The sequence below is a fragment of the Vicia villosa genome, unplaced genomic scaffold (assembly GCF_029867415.1).
Source record: "Vicia villosa cultivar HV-30 ecotype Madison, WI unplaced genomic scaffold, Vvil1.0 ctg.000449F_1_1, whole genome shotgun sequence".
Lineage (NCBI taxonomy): Eukaryota > Viridiplantae > Streptophyta > Magnoliopsida > Fabales > Fabaceae > Vicia > Vicia villosa.
Window position 1 is genome coordinate 959,832 of NW_026705213.1, and position 22,589 is coordinate 982,420.

The 22,589-nt window shown below is 36.1% G+C and overlaps 2 protein-coding genes across 5 annotated transcripts; one reads left to right on the top strand and one right to left on the bottom strand.

Annotated features, from left to right (window-relative positions):
* Window positions 1–6,381: 6,381 nt before the first annotated feature.
* LOC131628372 (uncharacterized) lies at window positions 6,382–10,186 on the top strand. Of its 4 annotated transcripts, none has more exons than XM_058899206.1 (3): window positions 6,382–6,512; window positions 6,610–6,686; window positions 7,814–10,186. In XM_058899206.1, the coding sequence occupies exons 1-3, from the start codon at window positions 6,437–6,439 to the stop codon at window positions 8,051–8,053; spliced, it is 393 nt and encodes a 130-aa protein (XP_058755189.1). In that variant the 5' UTR covers window positions 6,382–6,436; the 3' UTR covers window positions 8,054–10,186. The 4 variants fall into 4 exon arrangements, with proteins under 4 accessions (XP_058755189.1, XP_058755188.1, XP_058755187.1 ...); XM_058899205.1 differs by having other exon boundaries at window positions 6,610–6,713; window positions 7,814–10,177; XM_058899204.1 differs by having other exon boundaries at window positions 7,535–10,022.
* Window positions 10,187–10,991: 805 nt separating this feature from the next.
* LOC131628386 (uncharacterized) lies at window positions 10,992–11,621 on the bottom strand. Its single transcript, XM_058899218.1, has one exon. The coding sequence runs from the start codon at window positions 11,619–11,621 to the stop codon at window positions 10,992–10,994; it is 630 nt and encodes a 209-aa protein (XP_058755201.1).
* Window positions 11,622–22,589: the final 10,968 nt, after the last annotated feature.

The following is a 22,589-nucleotide window of genomic DNA, read 5'->3' on the forward strand; positions in this document are numbered from 1 at the left end:
TTGAAGGTCATACTTGAGATTCCTTATTTCCACCTCTTAATCCTTAGTGCTATCAGTTAATTCAAAGACTACAGCTTCTAGATTTTTCTCGGATTCCTCTTTGTCACGGGAGGCCTTTTCATAACGCCTTCTCCACCTTGCAATTTCCACGCCCGCTTGTTCTAACCTTTCATTATATGCAATTAGATCGAAGTTAGCACGTAGGACTCCTTCAGTTGCACACTTTCTTTTACTCCTTTGTCTATCATTCTCTTCCTTTGCGGCTTAAAGCTCTTGGTTTTTCTCTTTAAGGTCGAAGCGTAGTTGGCTCTTTTCGTTGGAAAGTCGATGTATGTCAAGTTCTAATTTTTCCTTTTCCTTTCAGGACGCCTCTAGGGCAGCCTTGATTCCTTCTATCTCTTTGATGGATAGAGAAGCAAGATTAGGAGAATCGGGCTTGTATGCGGGATCCACAACAAAGGGAAGTAAAATCTTTCCAACTCTTTCTTGAACCCATCTAGTGTAAGGTTCCTTAGCAATGACATTCTTCGGCCCAAAGTTCTTTGTTTGAACATGCTTCCAAGCTTGAATTATTTTCTTTAATGTCCTAGGATCACCTTTTCCATTGTCATGCAAAATCAATTCCTCCACTTGTTGTTTGGAAGGATCACAATCCATAGAATGACCCAATTGGCGCAATGCTAACACGGGGTTATAATTAATACAACCTAAAGTTTCCATTAAAGGCACATTGTTGAATTCTCCATATTTGTAAATAATTCTATCGGAGTTTAATTTCCTTGCAAACCAGAAGATAGAATCCGCTTTGAGAGCCCTTAGTTTCTGAGACCATTCATGCCTAGTCAAATCTTTGATCAAATAACTAGCTTTGTAAATATGAGAAGTCAACCAAGAATACAATAAATGAACACAACAAAATAGCATTCCCCTTTTCTTTTCATATCGATCATGGATGGTATAATAAATATTAGCAAGAATAGTAGGAGTTGGATCCTCATCTGAAACCCTGAAGGATGTAAAAACATGAATCGCGGCATGATCAACATACTCCGCCTTCTTAGGCAATAAAATAACACCACAAATTAAGAGAGCCAGAAAATGTCCATAAATGTCCCATTGTTTCTTTTCAGCATAAGACATAGCTTGAGATTCTAAATAAGTTCTCCTAATCCCATGTACATTACCATCAGTCTTGTAATTAGATTCTAAATCCGCAACGGGCACTTCTAAGGCTTTGGCCAAATCAGAAATTTCAACCTTCTTTCCAGCACCTGTATAAAATTCCTTTTTAGTCCTTGAAAACCCTAGCATAGTATCCATCTCTTCCAAGGTAGGAGCCAACTGAAAATCCTGAAATGTGAAACACCTAAGCGGAGGATCATAGAACTGGACCAAAGCGGTGATAGCTTCCTCTTGAACCTTAACCTTGAGCAAATCCAGAATGTCATCATAGCGACCCACAAACCTGTTCAAAGCATTTGATGGCATTTTATCCCTGATTATCCTTAGCTTCTTGATACCAGGCACTCAGACAGTGAGGTGGACGATAGGATTCTTAGCATTCATTTTCCTGAATATTCACCAAAAGAATTATTTTTTATTATCCTTTTTTTTATCATTTTTTTTACCTGTGGATAAGACATGATAAAAATATGCATATGATGTATGATGCATGCAAATAATTATACACATAAAAAACACAAAATATAATAATAATAATAATAAACAAACATATATTTACCACATAATCACATAAGCCCTAGGTTCATAGGTTCGACGTAACAGCTCAGGGAGCCTACCCTTCCCATGGGTATGTTCTAGAAGGTCTCATGGGGTCGTTCATAGCCACCGAGACTTTTTGTCTCTTTCGATTTTAGAACAGCTCATTTATCCATGAGGTTCGAATTTTAGGGGTAGGTTCCTAGAGAGATCACCTAAATACCAAGTCCAGCCCTCAACAAGGTCAAGCCTAGTATCAGACCTTTCCGGATATTTAACCCACTCTCAGTGGAATTATAATAAGACTCGTAGGCGATGTAGTTCCCCTGTGGTCTTAAATATAATTCCCACGCTTAGGTTTAACAACAGTTTCATATATCCCTGCAGTGCAAATAATATAAAAATTAAACATTTAATGCAAATATGACAATTAAACATTTAACGCAAATAAAAAATAAATGAATAAAACAAAATTAAATATTTACAACAAACAAACCACAAACCCTAAACCAAACCCTAAAATGGAAAATTAGCCAAACCCTAAAAATTCGCCAAAAACCTAAACAGTTTACAAAAAACCTAAACCCTCCCAAGACTTAGGAGCATAATAATTAACCAAAAGTGTATCCCCAACAGAGTCGCCAACTGTAGCAACCTACCCTAAAAATAAAGGTTTTAAATTCGCCACCTATTATTCCACGGAGAATAGGAAACCCTACTCAGTTAAGAGATTCGGATAAGATTATTATAATCAGGTCAAGGGAAGGTGTGAGGCACCCTTAACCCTTTCCTAAGGGTAGTATTGTAAAGTAAAGGTTTATGGCAAAATCATTGAGGTTAATAGCTAAAGGAGTGAAGAGGGCGAAAAGTGAGATTTTGAATGAATTGAAATTTTAGGGAAGGGGACTCGCCTTGTTGCCAAGTGCCTACGTATCTCCTTAGGGAGAATCAGAGTCAACGTAGTTCGGGGAAGGGTTGTACGCCTTAGAATTGATTATGAAATTGTTTGAAGGCATTTGAATTACCTATCGTAGTTTTAGAAATTTGTAATTTGAAGATGAAAGGAGTGTTTTAATTATAGCGTACAACCCTAGTTTGATATGTTTCCCTCAGGTGCGATGATCAATAGATTTGATCACTATAGTTAACGGATTAGATAAAAGATTGCTGGCCATTCTAATCGATAGATTCGATCGTCACAAACAACAAATAAAGTGTATTTTAGTTTCTTAAAATAATTAAATTATTGGTTTCATCATTATCTCTCATAATAAATAGGTTTGATTATTACATGATAACGAATTGCATTACTATATTTTATTGCTTTATTCCTCGCCAATGCGATCATTAGATATGATCGGATCGAAGAGAAAATTAATCAAGAATCCATTGAATTAGAATTAATATTAACAAATAAATTAATTAGTTTTATTAGATTTATTTCTCTCCAATGCGCCCATTAGATATAATCGGGTCGAGGACAAAATTAAGAAAATCAATTAAACAATTAATTAGAAATAAAATAAATTAATTAGTTTTGTTTTTAATATTCATGGGGGGTGTGTTTTTCCATTATATAGTAAAAACTGGGAGTGTGATTAGCACATGGGCCAACCCAATTTATTTGAATCTGTGTGATTTAGTGTGTGCACGCTTGTGGTGTTATAGTGGGGCATCAAGATGCTTATCGTTTGATTTTATGGTATAATGACTATAGGGTTGTGATTCAAAGTTGACCAAGAGATACAATGGGGAATACACGCCGAATCATGTTCGCATGTGAGACCATGTGGCCATCAGGAGGCCACATGGCGTAGATCTAACGGCCATGGAATGGAGTAAATCACGCATCTCAGACAAGTCACTCCCATTTTTCCGTTTTCATTCTCTCTCTACCCTCGCTTCTCTCTCTACTCTCTCCACGCTTATGAACACAAACCCAGGAAACTACCTTCACCGGCCACCATTGACCACCGCATAAACCCCAGGTTTCCGGTTGATATTCAACCAAAACCTTCAAACTTTCAATGCATTCAACCCAGAAACCCACAAGAACATGAAACCTAACCCCATACGTATGAACCCTAACCCTATCAAACCCAGATTCATACAATAAACCCCTAAATCTAACACGCAAATCAACGATTCAAACCAAAAACAACACACAAACATGCAATCACAAGAACCCTAAGCTAAGTGATGAATCCGGTTACCTTTTGTCCTGTATTCTGGAACGTATATGCTCCCTCCTCTGATCCCTCTCCTTTGTGCGTTTTTTGCAGGTATCGAAGATGAAGACGAAGATGAACTCGCTCGGTGTTCGTAGCCGAAGTCTCAGCGTCTCCAGAAAAAATCCCAAAAGTCCCCCTTCTAATTTTCTTCTTTTTCTTTTATAACCTAGGGTTCGGTTCTTTTTAGGGAATATTAGATTCAATTAGGTTATTAGTTATTAGATGAATCTTAGATTTGATTTGCTTTAGGTTTTTATTTTATTTCGATTTTGTTGTAATTGATTTTATTCGTTTGTAATATTGTTTTGATTCAATAAAAATTGTTTGATTTTATTTACGAATTGATTTAAGATTCAGTTTTGTTTTGTTGAAGATTCGATTCAATGGGCCTGGGTTGAAGAAGCTTGTTTAGGGTTTGTGTTGTTGGGGAGCTGCGCAGCTAGGGTTTTCTCCGTGAGGTGGAAGATGAATGAACAGGAGCTGGGTCGGTCCTGACCCGGTCCACTCCCTAACCCTATTTGGCCCAAGATCCTGATACCCATAAGTCCAATAATTGGTCTGTTACCCATTTAGCCCATTAACCTTACTTAATTAATTAATAAAATTAATAATAATCCTAATTAACAATAATATTCAAAATAATAATAGTTCTAATAGTACTTATTGGCACCAATTAATAATTGTATTAATACTAATACTAAAAATGATAATAATAATTAACAATAATACTTATTTAATATTAATAATCCTAATACTAATATTAATATTAATAGTAAGAATTGATAATACTAAACACTAATAACTAATAGTTAGTAACAATGAAATTAATAATAATAATATCATTTGGTAAAAATGAAAAATGATAATAAAAATGATTAAATGATGAGAATAAAAAAAAACCCTTAGAGTGAAATAGATGGGCCCTAAATATTTGGGCCTACGCATTCGCTAATTACACATCTTTATTTAATTAAAAATGATATAAGAGGTCACGTTTAGCCCTTAATTTCAACATCTTTAATAAATAAATAGAGGTGAATCGCATCAGGTAAATTTTGGAGTATGACACAAACATTTTAAAAATTAAATTATTTGATGTTTCGAGTATAGAATTGAATTCATGAGACCTTTTCACATTCATACATGTCTTCACTAACGTTATTTTATGAAAAGACTTTTCATTTACCCATTCAGTTGCAAAACAAATCCTTTTGTACCATTAAAAAATTGAATTTTAATATGTAAGCTTTGGGCAAAGGCAACACTTTTGGATAAAGGCATGGATTAAGAAATATGATTAAGGGTTTTTTTTATAAAAATAGCGATTGACTCGTAAGTTAGCTGATAACTTATAGTTTATGATTGATGGTTGTAACTGATGACATATAGTTTATAGCGGATGGTTGATACTGATAGATTATAAGTTAGTTGAAGTGTTTGATAAAATTAACGGTTCAATTAATTTAAAATGTAAATAGATATTTAATATATAATTATTTTATTTTAAATTAAAATAAATTATAAGGACTAAAAATGGATATATATTAAAATAATAAAGATAAAAAAGGAAGAAAAAATAATAAGCTAGAAGACAAAAGTTAAAACGTTATTTAAAATAGCGTCTGTAAAATAAGCTATAAATTAATAAAATAAACTGATAAAAAAATTTTTACCAAACGTATCTAAATTATGATATAAGCTTATAAGACATAAGACATAAGCTATAAACTCGAAAATATGTATTATCAAAGTAACTATTTTTAAAATTTCCTTTGCATAAAAAATTAGTGAGAGGGAATAAAAATTAGAAATTACTCTAGAGTTACAATTAATTAAAATGTCAAACATAAGTTTTTATTTTAAAATTATATATATAATATAAATTGGAGGATAATTGAAAAGAAAGTGAAAATAATTTGTAAAATTATATGATTATGAACTAAAGATGCCCCCTATATGTGAATCGTTAGCTACTCATTGATATGCTGCGAGTAAAATCTGAATTCAACTTCCATACTGACAGAGAGACAAGTCGTGGGTAATTTTTTTTGAGTAAATTTTTTGTTTTCCTTTAAGTGTTTGACAAATAAATATATAAATAAAATATTTATCCTATAATTCAGGAAAATAACTCAAAAGATTAGCTTAGGAATAACTTCTCATATAATTTTAGTCGTTCAACATGCGTTTCCACTAATTAATATATACAATACTACTAACCTATATAGTAGCTATACCTTATGAGATGTCCCATGAAGCCATCAAAACCACACACTTCACTAATTTGTAGATATGTTTATCAAAAATATTATCCATATTTTTTATTTTACCTATTGATTTCATGAAAGGTTATAAACTAATTTGTTTTTTTAGTATGTTAAAGGGATAAACACTATATTTTTTATTTTGCCTATTGATGTAAGTAGAGGACTGACATTATAAATTATAAAACGATAGAGCAATTTGTTACTTGTGTAAAGGAATAAATGGCCCTAGTTCCTAAATTTGTTTCAGTTATGATTATATTTATTTTTATATTTTTCGTTGCATCGAATATTGAAGGTAAGTGATTTTTTATTCTTAATAAAGTTAATTCTTTAATTCGTACATTATATTGTATCATATATTATTTAAGTTGTTTTATTTATTTTTTTTACAGCGAAAAGATATACATGTATCCAAGATTCTGATTGTTCAGTTCTTTTTTGTTCCAAATCTGGCAAATCATATAAAGCGGTTTGTATTAATAAACGATGTGTACGTGTACGTGTTAAAATCTTAAAAGATTAAGATTGTTATACCCTGAAATATTTCCTAAGTTGTCATTTAATATTTGTTTTTCCATAATAACTTGAATATTTTGATTTTTCTTGTTTCCTAGTAATAAAATAAAATAAGATAGAAAATAATATCAATTAGGTTGTGTTATTTACTTCTAGATGTCTGCATATAGTACCTTTACTAATAAAAATAAAGATTACTCTGTGTTTTATAATAGATGTTTTTTTATTTGTTTTAAATTATTTATTCTTTTAAAATTTCAATATGCGAAATTTTATTTTTTTATTAATTTATTCTTATTTATTATTTTTTAATTATGAAACTACTTTACTATATATATAGGGGACGACTCAAGTGAGAACACTTGGTTATTATGAGAAATGAGAACAATGAATCACGACCATTAAATTTGATTTTAATGGACTGGATTGGTTTCTCTTTCTAAGATCCTTAATATTTAATGGACTGGATTTTAGAAAGAGAAACCAATCCAGTCCATTAAAATCAAATTTAATGGTCGTGATTCATTGTTCTCATTTCTCATAATAACCAAATGTTCTCACTTGAGTCGTCCCTATATATATATATATATATATATATATATATATATATATATATATATATATATATATATATATATATATATATATATATATATATATATCAAAAGTATCTATTAAAGAGAATAGACACTTTGGCTGGAAATCCTGATGGAACAGCACCAGTTACGTTCTCTTTTGGCTGGTTTCTGTTTGGTTTTGGAGACCCGCGACTAAATTTGCTGGATTTTGGATGAGGTTTAGGGTTACACAACTAAATCCAGTTACGACCTTCTCGTTAATACGCGGAGGGATGGATCATTTGAACCTTTGAGAGAAAAAGTTTTTGCAAAAGTGTGGAAATTGAATATTCCGTTTAGAATCAAGGTGTTCGGTTGTAGATGTTTTTGGAACCGTTTAGTAACTAAGGACAATTTGATTCGGAGAGGTGTATCAATAGTATCCAACTCTTTTTGCGTTCACTGTTGTACGGAGGATGAATCTTTAATTCATCTCTTCTTCAAATGTTTTGTTGCTAAGCAGGTTTGGGGCGTAATAGCCAATTGGTGTGAAATGAAAATTCTTAATAATGATTATGGTTGGAAAAACTTATTGTTTTGGTGTGGTCTCTTTAAGGGGGAGAAAGTAAAGAAATGGAATGAAAGTATTATGTGGATGGCGGTGTGTTGGGGTCTATGGAGGTCGAGGAATGAGATTCTGTTTGAAGAAGGAATTCTCTGTGTATTAGATTTAGTTTGGAACATCAAGTTAGCTTTGAAATGATCTTGGATAGGTGATATTACTTCTACCAAAAGTAGCTTTTACGATTTCTATAAAGTTCCGGTGGATCTTTTAGTCTAAGCCTCGGTTGTTTTGTAATTTGTTCTTTTATCGAGTTTGTAATTTGGTTTTGAGTACACCGAGTGCTCCGTTCAATCTAATCCTTGCTTATAAAAAAAGAGAATAGTTGGTGCAAATAAATTTAATCATAAATATATAAATAAAATCAATAAAAACTGAAGATATGCATATAATAGCACAAGATGTGATTGCAATAGATTAGGAATCTGTGTGATTTGGTTTTGGTGCAATATGCCCCCCTCAAGATGAAGGTACCATCAATGACCATCTTGCTCTTAAGTTCTTGAAATCATGGTATTTGTGAATGGCTTTATGAGTAGGTTGGAAATTTGATCCTTTGTGGACACATGACTGACTCAAAGTTTTTCGGCCTAAACTTCTTCTCGAACAACATGATACTCCATGGATATATGTTTCATTCTTTAATGTAAAAGTGGATTAGAAAAAAACTAGGTGGCTCCGACATTATCACGTAAAAGTTTAGGTGTTTGAGATATCATAATGTGTAAATCTAAAATAAAGTTGGTGAACCATATGATTTTAGTGGTAGTTGATAAGTGCCAAATTGTAGTTATTTTTTTTTAATAAGCAATTGATTGAAAAGCTCGCACTAGGGGTGCAACCCTTACAAAAACACAAGGCACTATAGATTGCATGTGTCGGATAAAGGAAGTTTAAACGATTCATAATAGGTTGGTCTAAACTTAGTATATCCACAATACATCCATCTCCAAGAAAGAAAGACAATGTTAGAACAAATAACATCAAAATAAAACACCTCCCCCTTAAAGATAATGGCATTCCTCATAAGCCAAAGACTTCAAATAGTAGCTACCCAAACGAAATTGATCAAGATTCTACGCTTGCTACACTTCACCTTGTCTTGAATAACGTCGAAACATAGCATCTCCTCTTCATTAATATCCTCCGAAATACCGAGCCAATTAAAAACGTGTTTCCAAATTGCTTTCACCTCTTGACAATTGAAAAAAAGGTGGGAAGATGATTCAAGAAAAGAACCACACATCACACAATCCGGACAAGAAACATTAGCAACACCTCTTTTCAACAATTGATCTCTAGTAGGAAGTCGATCAATAAAGAATCTCCAAGCAAAGACCTTGATCTTAGGCGGAAGTTTAAGATCCCACATCACTTTCAACGAATTAATCAAATGAAAATCCCATGAAATTAATTTGGCACTATCAATCGCGTAAGTAATGCTCGCTGGGGCTGGCTGGGGCTGGCTGCTGCCGCGGCTGTAGGAGATGTGCCGTGAGCAGATCCGGCTGAGAAGAGGTCGGCAAAATCCCACCTAAATGATCCTTTGGTCCACTCTAAAACATCTGCCACCGTATAATGCTTCATGTTTGATAAATCAAACAAGTCCGGAAATTCCATGCAAAGACGTTGTTCTCCCAACCACCTATTATGCCAAAAAAGAACATCCTTTCACTTCTTGCAACAACATTTGAAACACCCGGAAAAACCGTTATCATTAATGTCGTCCAACAAATTATTCTTACACATATCTCTCCACCAAATGGAATCATCGCTTTTATGAAATACGCCCCCATTATCTTGAATTCTAATTTTAGGACATAAGTACCTCACCTTAATAAATCTATTCCAAATAGCTTTATTATCATGAAGGATTCTCCAATTCCATTTCAAGAGAAGAGCTTTATTCATCTCTCTAACATCTCTAACCCCCAAACCACCCTTCGCCTTTGGCCTACACACCACCTCCCACTTTACCCAATGAATACACCTTTTATCAAACTTACCACTCCATAAAAACTCACTTTGAATTTTCCTAATTGCATTGGCAATTTTTCTGGGAACCTTGAAAAAGGAGAGTGTAAAAATAGGAATTGAATTCAAAACCGAATTGATAAGCGTAACTCTACCTCCCATTGAAATGTTTCTTCCATTCCACGAAGAAAGACGCCTCTTTATATTATTGACCACTTCCAACCACACTTTCTTCCTTCTTGGATTATCCCCCACCATAATTCCAAGAAATTTGAAAGGAGTCACTCCTTTCTTGCAAGAAAGAAATGTCATGGCGGCATTCATGTACCACTCTCCTACATTCACTCCTATAATATTGCTTTTGGCAAAATTAATCCTCAACTCGGAAACCAATTCAAACCCTCTCAAAATCACCTTCATATTCCAAATGTTATCGCAAGACGCTTCGCCTAGAAGAATAGTGTCATCCGCGAAATGAAGAATGTCCACACTATCGTTCTCCCCATACATGAAGGGCTTGAAGTTCCCCACCTCTACCGACTTCTTCACTAAAGCGGTCAAACTTTCCATGGCAAGAACAAAGAGAAAGGGAGACAACGGATCTCCTTGTCTTAAACCTTTTTGCACCTTAAACTCTTTAGTTGCACTTCCATTGACCAAGACGGATATGTGGTTGTTAAAAATATAAGCATCCATCCACCGCATCCACCTAACACCAAACCCCATCCGCAACATTGTTTCTCTAAGATATTGCCAAGAAACGGAGTCATACGCCTTTTCAAAGTCCACCTTAAGCAAGAGACAACTTCTTTTCTTCCTTCTCGACCAATCGATAATTTCATTGACCAAAAGAACACCATCCATCATGTTTCTACCCGGGAAAAAAGCGGTTTGGTTGGTAGACACTAATTTCCCAATGACCTCCTTCAATCTATCCGCTAGAATTTTCGCAAGAATTTTGTAAATGCTACCCACCAAACAAATGGGTCGAAATTCGCCTAAAGATTGTGGATTGTTGGATTTTGGAATCAAATCAAGGAAAGAGGAGGTGATAGATTTCACAAGAGAACCTTTAAGATAAAAGTCATTGCACATCTTCAAGACATCAACCCGAATCACTACCGAAAACCTCTTGAAAAAAATCTAAAGAGTAACCATCCGGCCCGGCGCTTTTGTTGCCATCACACGACCAAATAGCCTCCTTAATTTCCAACTCCATGAACGGACGCTCGATACTCAACCCCTCCGAATCATGGAGCTTCTTCAAATCCAATCCACTAATGATCGGCCTCCCCTCCTCCGATTCCTCGAAAAAAGACTTGAAGTGGTTGAAAGTGAAATCTTTGACCTCATTAACATCTTCAAGCACACCTCTACTAGACAAAAGAGAGCACAAAGAATTCCACCTTCTTCTCTCTTTAAGAGAATTATGAAAATACCTCGTGTTGCAATCACCTTCGGCAAGCCACAATTGTCTCGACTTTAAGCGAAGAAAACCTTCTTTTTTATAAAGATTGTCCCAAAACACAATGGCCGCCTTAGATCTTTTTGCCACTTCCTCCTCCAGAACATTACCTGCAAAATGAGCAAACTTGTTATCTAAAAAGTGCATCTCTTTTCCCGCCTCCTCTATGTTAAGATCGATCCACCCAAACACCTCCTTATTCCACAAAGAAATTTTGAGTTTGAGAGCCTTCAATTTTTCAACAAGACAAAAGTCCCCTCTACCCTTCATCTCCAAAGAATTCCACTCCTTCTCCACAAAAGTATAAAAGTCCTTGTGGCTAAACTAAAGATTATTGAATCTAAAAGGTTTAGGACCCCAATTCCTCTTGTTGTCTCGAATCCAAATGGGAGCGTGATCCGACACATCTCTTTCTCCTATAGTTTGGCCTTCGACCTTCCAATCATCAATAAAGGATGAAGATAAAAGAAATCTATCCAATCTACTCATCGCACTACCACACTTATTTGACCAAGTGAACTTCCCTCCTATCGTGGGTGGATCCACCAACTCCATCTCTTTAATGAAATCTTTAAAATCGTCCATCTCCCTTTTATAATTCTTCTTCGAAATTCCAACTCTCTCCTCCGAAGATGTGACAATATTGAAATCCCCTCCTATACACCAAGAGCCAACAATACTCCTCCTCTTCAAGTCCACTATCTTCCTCCAAGAGTTCATTCTAACATTATGATCACAAGAAGCATAAATGTTGATAAAATAGATTCTTTTGTTATCCTTTTCCACACAAACGCCTAAGAATCCCTCTCCGCGAAAACTATAAATAAGATTGAAGAAATCTTTCCTCCATATAATGAGAATACCTCCCGAAGCCCCTTCGGCCTCTAAATGAGACCACTCCACCCACTCATCTCCCCACAACTCCTTAACATATTGATGTTGTACATTCCTCAACTTAGTTTCTTGTAAAAAAGCTAAATCAACCCTTCCTCTCTGAATATTGAAGCCAATTCTCTTCCTCTTCACCCTCTTGCCACCTCCTCTAATATTTAGAGAAAAATAATCATTTCAACCCATTGTTAGTCTCCTTCAAAACCTCATTCCCTTTGTGACCACGTAATTCCATCTCCTCCAATTTTTTAATTGGGTTGCAAAATTCCGAAGAGTTTGAAATTCCCAACATGTTCATAGATTTCCACAGCCCCTCAAACGATGCTCCTAATCCCCTTTTGATCACTCTAGCATTGTAGTTCCTCACATCCGAATGCGTAAGAGAGTTGTTCGAAAACGATTGCTCCTCAAAATTGTCTCCCTTGACAGTCTTGTGATCAAATTCGGTTTGCAAAGGAAACAACAATTCTGGAGGATAAGTGAAATTATCCACCCTATCACCCAAGTTAAAAATCTCCCTCATGTGCTTTCTCACCTTCTTGGAATTTTTCAGTTTAAAACACTGGTCATCAAAAGACAATACCTCACCCACGCCTTTATCCCTTCCTACGTGCATGGAAATACCTTCTTCCAAAAAAACAGTGTCCTTCTCCAAGATATCAGGTCCCACCAATGTAAAGGGATTTGTTTTTAAAAAAATCTGCGCTAGAAGACAAAACCGCGCCAGTGCCTTTTTTATTAGAAAAGCCAACTCTGCCTAAGTCCATATTAAGAAGCCGGGCCTCCCCCAAATTTTCGTTGGGCCCAAAACAAATGGGTCCCTCAGTGCCCAATTCCATAAAGCTAGGATTGTTGACTCTCTCCTCATCCATACCCTGCTTCGCCGTTTCAAAACCATCAGAGCTGTCCCTCCCAGAAAAAGCAACGTTCCCGGTACACTCCACCCTAGACAGACTATCACTTGAAATGCTATCTGAGCCACCCTGTGCTTCCTTCACTGACAGAGAAAAACACTCTTTGTAGCCTGAAACCTTAACACCCTCACCATGATTCCTTCCTCCCTACTCCTCTGTTTTAGGCTTTGCTGCTCCTCTGACACGTCTCTAGGAACTCATGCCTTTATCACCTACCCACGCGCTGTCTGCGACCTCCTCCTCTTCCTCCACCGATTCTCTCTCTGCCGTTGATTCCGATTCAACCGATTCCTCCGAAGAAAACACCGAATCGGACCAAGCGTCCTCCAAACCACCCACCCTCACCATCGCATCCTCCTTCACAAGGACATTGTACCACTCACCATCCACAGAGACAACAATCTTCCTGTTAATCCTATCAATCTGGTTAGTGAACACTATCACGTTTGTGACGTCCATCCGGATCTGGTTATCTTCAAGCCCGTCGTCATTAGCCACCACCCCAACATCGGAAAGAAGGATCTCACAAAATCTTCTGTTCCTCACAAAGCAAGGTATACCATAAATAGACACCCACACAGATCTAAAACATTCTATGTCCTTCTTTGTCCACTTCCTAACCTCCTTAAACCAGCGATCTTTCCAATCCGCTGCATCCCTTAGTAACAGCTATAAATCCCCCACCGCTTTCTCTTCCAACAAGCACAGGTTTGGGCCTAGAGGTGTTGCCACTACAGAGAAGATGCCCTCCTCCAACAAGCTCTTGCTCACACCATATTCCATCCTAGGTGCTTTCGATATACCCACCATTGCATTTCGAAAACGGTCTATTTCTTCCGCTTTAGAACTGTAAAAGAAAGTTTTGTTGGTTACCTCTATATTGCTGACTTCCCCTGATTTGCTTTTATTCAAAAAGTTCTTCTTCGAAACATCCCCTTGGTTAGAATTAAATCTAGACGGATCACTATGTTTCAACGACTCCGCGTAGGTAAAAGATTGCTTCCTAAGAACATTGTTGATTCCACCCCCATTTCCCCAATCTAACTTCTTTTCACGAAACCGGTCGGTCCAGGCCTAACAGATATCTGGGGAACTGCTTTGTAATTTCCTCTCTGATCTTTCCTTTTAAACCTAGATACATTGGCCTTCAGCTTCCTCCCATCGAGCCAAAGATTATCTAGTTTAACCTCCAACAATCTGACATCTTCAACCTTGGCAAACCTCACGAAACCGTACTTCTCGCCTCTCCAATCTTTCTTTGGTGGTATAACAATCTCATCCACCACACCAAGGTTTTTAAACTCGAAAAAAAAGATCTTTGGCTCCCCATTTTTGTTCAAAGTCCGTAATGAAAAAAGAAGTGATAGCACGTCTGTCACCTTCCATGGGACTCTTAAAGATATCCCATTTGTTGCTAGCAAAAACATTTCTCCCCTTCCTGTTTACCTTAATCCAGTCATTACCAGAAGCGTTCATTTATTTGGCCATGGAAACAAACCTCAGGGAAGCAAACTAGACCTTTACCCAGCTTCTCTCTCTAACTTTCTCTCTCTTGCGGCACTTATCTTCTCTTTTTTCTCAATTTATACGCGTTTTAGTGTATATTACATAAATACGTATACTTTGTGATTAATTGAGTTTTTGATTCATTTATGTACCGTTTGATAGTTTCTATTCGTTTTGTAGGTATTGATGCGTGTTTGGAGCATGAGCAATAAAGTGTCAAAGACACCGCTTCAAAAGTACGATTTTGAGCAATTCGTCAACGAATAAGGCTAAAAACATATGATAAAAGTCATCAATTTTGTTGATATTTAGTCGTTGTTAGATAGGAAATTGAATAAGCTTCCCAACACTTCAAACCTGACGCAAATCGGAGTTACGGTTCTCAAGTTATGGCCAAAACAATGTGAAAATTCTGCAGGTCGCTACTGGTGTCATTCGTCTGGCGAGTCTTGATGGGCATAAATGCGTTAAAATGGGAAAAATACACATTTTTAGGTTATGGTTTGTTTCCAACTCCACCAACCTTCATTTTTTTGGTAAATTGAGGCATAGAAACAACAATGGAGCTTGCATATGGATGATCCGGAGTAGATTGCTCATCAATTGGCGTTGATAAACCGGGAGATTTGTGGTTCATTTCTCTTCTTCTTTGTGTATTATTCATTTGTTGGGTTTGTATGTATATTTACTTTGAACTCATGTATATTTGTCACCCATGGCGTTAGATTTAAGTTGCTTTACAAATCTTTGTCGATGGTTGTCTTAGATTTTTTGCTCTGTGCTCGGGGTTTGAGTTGTTATAGACATATACTGCTCGAATCCTTATCTTAAATGATTATCTGTTACTTTCTAGATTCTAGACATAGATTTATAGCTAACAATCTTTATGGGTGTCGAAGCTTAATGCTTCCGTGTTAGTTGTGTCAGTTGAGAGATCGTCAATGCAAATGATATGGATGTCTGCTGAGTTGTTGAGGTTGGATGAGAGATTGTCGCCGAGATGATGTAGTATTTATCTCTACTTTGGGTTAGAAATGACTTAGAGTGTGAGCGATGTTGGATGACATTGAGTAGTATTGTAGGTTTAGTATAACTGGTCGATAAGTTTAAGTTTATGAGAAGTAGATTATATGCATGCTTGATAAGTCTCTTCTCTCTGAAGAATGAATTATTTTTGTGTTAATATTTACTTTTCCATTTTTATGCTTTAAAAAATTCAATCCAAACTCATAACTTTGGAAACTGTTAAACGAGAGTTCAATGCACTAGTCCCTGTGGAGACGATAATTTCCTGGATAAATATTACCACTAAAATATATAATGTACACAGACGTGGACGTGCGATCATCGGAATTGCCAGCCCAATTAGCATCATTGTAGGCGAGAAGTTGAAAGGAATGTGGTTTCTTAAACATGATACCAAAATTAATGGTGGATTTGATGTACCTATGTGACCTTTTAAGGTACTTGACGTGGAGGGTGGTAAGTTTGTGCATATATTGATAGAGTTTGTTGACATCAAATGAGACATGAGGTTTAAGTATTGCAAAGCACTTATGACTTTTATGTATTGAGTGCAATCAATGGCAGGGTTGCCATCATGTAGTGTGAGCATAAAAGTGGAATAAGGATGATGGTTTAGCATAAACCATGTCAAAATTTTCCAAAATGTCACATATACACTTGTGTTGTGAAAGGAGGAATATTTCAGCAACTCTATGGATTAACTCAACCCCTAGAAATTAGTGAGGGGGACACATATTTTTGAGAGAGAATTGTTGAGACAAGGGGTTGATAAATTGAGTGAAAAACTTTGTTTCATTACAAGTGAGTAGAATATAATCAACCATCAACATAGAATAAGAAATTAGAAATGGTTGTACCTTTGTAATATATGAACAATGGTTGATCATTCTTACTCATATGAAACCCATTAGTATGAATGAATGATTTGAGAACATAATGCCATGGTCCCGGTGCTTGATGTAAAGCATAGATGGCTTTATGAAGTTTACAAACATGATGGGATTGTTAAGCATCTTTCAAATTGGGTGGCTAAGCCATGCAAACATACTCCTCTAGAATGCCTTGGAGGAAATAATTGTTAACATCTAGTTGATTCATAATCCACTGATATCCAAGGGCAATTGTGAGAATGATTTTAATTATTTGTGGCTGAATAACAAGTTCGAATGCCTCTTTAAAATATATTCTTCGACATTTTGTGTATCCTTTTGCAGCTAGGCGGGCTTTGTATCTAGAGATAGTTCATTCTGGATTCCTTTTGATGCGAAACAACCATTTACATTCATCAATGTTGTTGTTATTGATGATGATGTGATGATGATGATGATGAGGATGATGAGGAAGACTTAGAATTTGTCAACAAATTTGATGTTTGACAGATTAAAACGAAAAAAATACGTTAAAACTAAAATTTTGTAAATAGGACTTTACCACTCGATTTTTGTTAAAACCAATGCCAACTGAGGCTTCCCTGTATGATTCAACAGATTTGAATGCTTAAACTTTACATAAATCCTCGACAGAAAAATAACTTTATCTTCACCATTTTCCAACACATACCTCTCTATACTATAATGACAAGAACTATCTCAAGAACGCATAATGAGTGCTCTCAAAGACTCTTCTAAATCCTCCACAACCGAAACAGGAAAAAAATATTTGAAACACAACCACAAGACAAAGAATCTACCTTTATTCAATAGGACCATGCATCCCAAAGAACTCATTTACAATCCCGTTAAAATTGGAAGAAAAAGGTTCAAACTTACCGGAAACCCAAATATATATATACATATATATATATATATATGCTAGACTTAAGAGATGTATCCTTGAATAATGAAAAATATCTTGTTACCATGAGTGAAGATTCATGGCTATGGCATAGACGTTTGACACACATCAACTTTGATCTACTTAATAATATAGTTGCAAAAGATTTAGTAATTGGTCTACCAAAAATAAAAACTTCAAAAGATCACCTATGAGATGCATGTCAAAAGGGAAAACAAACAAGAGTCTCGTTTAAATCTAAAAATGTTGTTTCAACATCGATACCCCTTGATCTCCTTCACATGGATTTATTTAGATCATCACGGACCAAAATAATAGGTGGAAATTATTATGGTTTTATAATTGTAGACGATTACTCAAGATTTTATTGGACTATCCGAAGTGATCATGGAGGTGAGTTTGATATGGGCCAAAATCATGAAAAATAGTTTTCTGCATTAAAATCCATTGCATGTTCCGTTACATGCACCTTTTAAGGCCAGCATATGTAAATCAATATTGAAGCTTGTAGTCTATGTCAAAGCTTGGCCGACACATAAGCCTTTCAGACACGTACATACTGTAACTTCAATTTTATGTGCTAGCACATATGACCTTCAGTTTGACACATAAAACTCAATAACAAAACATGTAGCCTCTATTTCATTTAGGCTGACACATAAAATTAATTATTTAAGTATGTTCCGACAAATAAGACACATAGGTCAGCACATGTACATGCATAAATAAGGTTGTAGCTCCTTTTTTGTTTTAACCGACACATAGACTCCTTTAGACTGACACATGCTGTTATTTTTAATACTATGTGTCGGCACATACAATCTATAGGTTGACACATATTGTTTATTAGGTCATTTTCTTTAATTTCTTTTAATTCTGAATTTCCTCCTTTTTCCACCAAGCTTCCACAACTATAAATACATCATTCATGCATCATTCCAACTTGATGAAACTATAAAAATTTACTACAATTGCTATTCACCTTCAACCTCCAACCTATGCATACACACTGACAAATCACACATAATCCTCTTTTGTCGGGGTGCCATCTAGACGAGGTTTGATAACGTCCAATTAGGCTTTTGTGTAGCCGAGAATATTGGGTTGAGAATTGTACAGGGGTTTCATGCGGAAAAACCTCGGATTTGCCCTCCAAGATCTTTGGTAAATTTGGGGGGGGGGGGGGGGTTTCGTTCAAGTCTTTCAAGAAAGGATTGCGGCTAAGTGAAAATCCTTTGGAGATAAATAACGCAAAGGAAGTAGTGAGATAATGGCGAATCAAATCCAAAGGTCTTGTGTTATAATAGGTGCAATTGATCGTGTACAAAATATTTAGAGATAAAGAACACAAAGGAGTAGAAATAGTCAAATAATCATTTGGTAGCTATTGTGTCCTATCTTGTTCAAGATCAAAAGAAGAGAAGGGGTTGAATAAAAATCAAATGGTTGTGTTTTTAGGGTTTCTCTTGGAACACTTCTCTTGTAATCAATGTTTTTCATATTAAGAAATTTTCCTAATTCCAAATTGGAATTGGGGGCAGGCGTAACCACACGCGAGGATGAAGTGGGGAACTGCCTAAACAAATCCCCGTGTCGATCTCTCTCTTATCTCTTTACTTGCTTTATTTTTCATTAAGCAATTTGTCAAATATCATTGCTTAAACGATAGACTCGTAAGAATTTTCTATGAATATTTTTGTTTTAAAGTGGTAGTTGATTAGCTTATAATCACTTTTTATTATAAGTGTTTTTTCATATCAAGACATCACAAAGGAAAATTCTGAAATTTCGTTCGCACACAAAGTGTTTGATAAATTGTATAGCTCCATATTTTTGCTTGTTATCATTGGAAATAGCTTTGTTAGGAAATTAATTTAAACGAATAATATTGTGATACTTGATTCAAGTTAATAAATTCGTTGTATTATGTTGTTCATTCCATAAGGCCCTTGCATATCTGAGTTCGAATAACTAGACTCGTATAGACGACTTAATGATCTATAATAAAACCTTCGACTCTTACTCTTTTCTATTAACTTTCAAACCCAAATTTTATTTGTATTTTTTGGCTTGGTGATCTATTCACCCCCTCTCTAGATAAGTTGTCACCGTCTAACAACTCCCTCCGTTCAAGGTGCTTTTTGCTCCATGCCTGGACTTCATTGAAGAATTTATTCGTGTCTTCATGTTTTGGTCTTTTGATCAATTCATGGATAAGTACATCCCTTCTGTTGATTATGCCATCCAAGTAACGATGCTTCAATTCCCACTGATCACTATTATCAACCCCTTCAGACTGAGCTTCCATTGGAGCTTTCCCCTTGTCTTCAATATGCGTTTTGAGCTTCTTAATATTTTCCGAGGCCTTGTTCAACTGAACCTGGAGTCCAAGGAGTTGAAAATGCATCCTTTTCTTATGAGCATACTCTTCTTTGATATTTTCATCTTTATCTTTGAGTTGTTACTTCAAATCTTCAATCTGAGCCTTATACTTGTCTTCCATTTTCTTTTAGGAGGCTAAAAGATTCTCCTCTTCTTAGTGATTTTGTTGCATCTTCCTTTCAGCCATATCATTGATAAAATCATTCCTCAAACCAACACTAGTCCTTAGTCTCTTCTTAGATTCCACATATATAACCCTATTTTGCTTCTCAAGCAGCTCATCTTTTAATTTGACCTTGTGAGTTTCGCACGCTCGCGAAAAATGAACAGAGTCGCCACCAATATATTTATCCCATAAGGGAAAGGAATATCAGGAAACCTAACAAGGGAAGGAACAAGGTCTCGCGACCAGAGAATCTAGGTACGGGAGTCGGTTACGCGAGGGGAAGGTATTAGCACCCCTCGCGCCCAACGTACTCGATGGTATCCACTTATGTTTGTTTCTATCTAAAGGGTGTGTACTATGTCTATGTCTATATGTGAATGCATGCAAAAGAAATACGGGGAAAAGAAGGAATATTTACAAATGTGCTCGTTCAAGCCCCGCGACTTGATGCCTACGTATCCTTTTCAGGAATCAGAGCGCCGTAGTTCGGCTCACATGTTTCTGTTTGTTTTTGTGTTTTTTAGTTGGGCGGAGTTAACGCTCGCGCTCTTGCATAAGGGATCGACCTAGGATGCAATAGAGCGGAGATAACGATGCCCTTAAGAAAGGAGAGAAGAGAGGGTTTGAGTGTTTCGAGGAAATCCCTAAAGCAAGGGAAACTCGAGTTACTCTTTGGTTTGTGTTTTTTAGGAGTGGGAACTTACGCTCGAATGGTTCCCTAAAGCAAGGGAGATCCAAGCACTCGAACGTTCCCTAAAGCAAGGGATGTTCAAGCTTCCATTCCCTTTTTTAAGAATTTTCACTTTGATTATTAGTGTTTTAAGTATTTTCTTTGTATTTTTTAAAGGGATTTTATTTGAGTATTTTTAGATGTTTTATGTTGAAAAGAAAAAGAAACTAGCCTAAGTATGAAGGGAATTTCTACCTAATGTTATCATGGTTTCTACCTAAGGTTAGGAATAGAAGAACATGGAAATTAAAGCAAAAAGTGGAGTATTGAAAATAGCATAAAAGCATGAAAAAGAACAAGTCAAAATATAGCACAAAAGTGAATTAAAAGTACTATTATTTTTATTGATTTTTATGAAAGAAATGAGTTCAAAAGATTAATGTCAAAATTAACCTAAAATCTACTTATTTTTATGAGTTTTATGTGGGAAATTTTATCAATTAATGACTAAAAGAAACTACAAATTAAACTCAAAAAGGAAATCTAAAATCTATCAAGTTTTATGTGAGTCAGGGGGGTGCAAACTGAATTAGAGGGTGTGCCAGCAATTCATGTACGGGCCAAGGATCCTTTTTTTTATCACGATTTCAGCAAGAAAAACAAGCAACATGGGCCAGGGGTGTAGATTGAAATTAGGGGCATGCTCAGTAATCTGGGCGCTGGCCCAACAGGAAGGCCCAGCAATTGTTTGTTTTCAGATTTTTGTAAAAAAAAGAAATAAAAGAAATAACTAAAAAGTAAAATTAGGGTTTTCTATGTCTTGTGGCGAATCAACTCCCTTCGCTGAACTCTCAATTTCTTTCTTCCCTCAAAACGGCCAAAAAACGGCGGTGGAGGAGACTTCATCTTCTCCGACCAAATCGAGTCCTCCGGCCACCGCAAACCGTACGCCTTCGTCTCCTCCCTCTGAGTTACGCTCCAATCCCCATCCCTCATGATTCGTTCCTAATCAACCTAAACTCAAACGAACCACTAAGAACCCTAACCTTCACCGCCACAAATTGAATGGCGATATTAACGGATCTTAACTCAGAGCGATAGGGTTTCTATTCTACTCGAAGTCCTCTACATATCGGTATCAAGAACCAAGCAAATGATGCGCCGGAGCAGTCGATCAGAGAACTTACCGGTGACGACGATTCTGAGACGCTCACGTGGAGAAGAAAATACCAGAGGCTCTTCAGGTAATGCCTTGCTCCTTTAATGCTTCACGAATCTTCCTCTTCTACACTTCGATTTTCTTCTTCTACTTCATTTTTTTTTGAATTTCTGAATTTCTGAGTCGTGTGAGCGGAGAGATGAAGGTGAGGGGCTTAGCACAAGCTTGTTTAGGTTCTAATGGTGAACATCAAAAGCTTTCTGAAAGTGTGCGTATGGTGAGGTGAGGGCGATGAAGATGAATCTGTGTAACTGAAAATGGTGATGGAGAGATGAAAATGGCGTGAGGGAATGTGACAGAGTGATGGTGATTGAGAGAAGAATGAAGAGTGGAAGGTGGATGAATGGTGTGAATTGGAGAGTGATGAAGAGTGAAAGGTGAGTGTGATGAATGAGGCGTGTAGAGTTGAATTGTGGAGGGAGGTAGTTTATATAGATTGAGGTTCTGAGATTCAGTTAGAGAGTGAGGATTGAGAGCCATTGGATTGGAGGTAGTTTGTTAGTGATTTGGAGGGTGAGGATTGAAGTTTCTTTTTGAGTTAGTTTTGATTCTGTTAAGTTAGTTAAGTGGTTAGGGTGGTGGTTAGGAATCTGTTATGAATCGGTTAGGTTTGTAACTGAATTTGTAACCAGGTTGTTAGTTTCTGTTATAGAGGTTTGGAGGTAGTTAC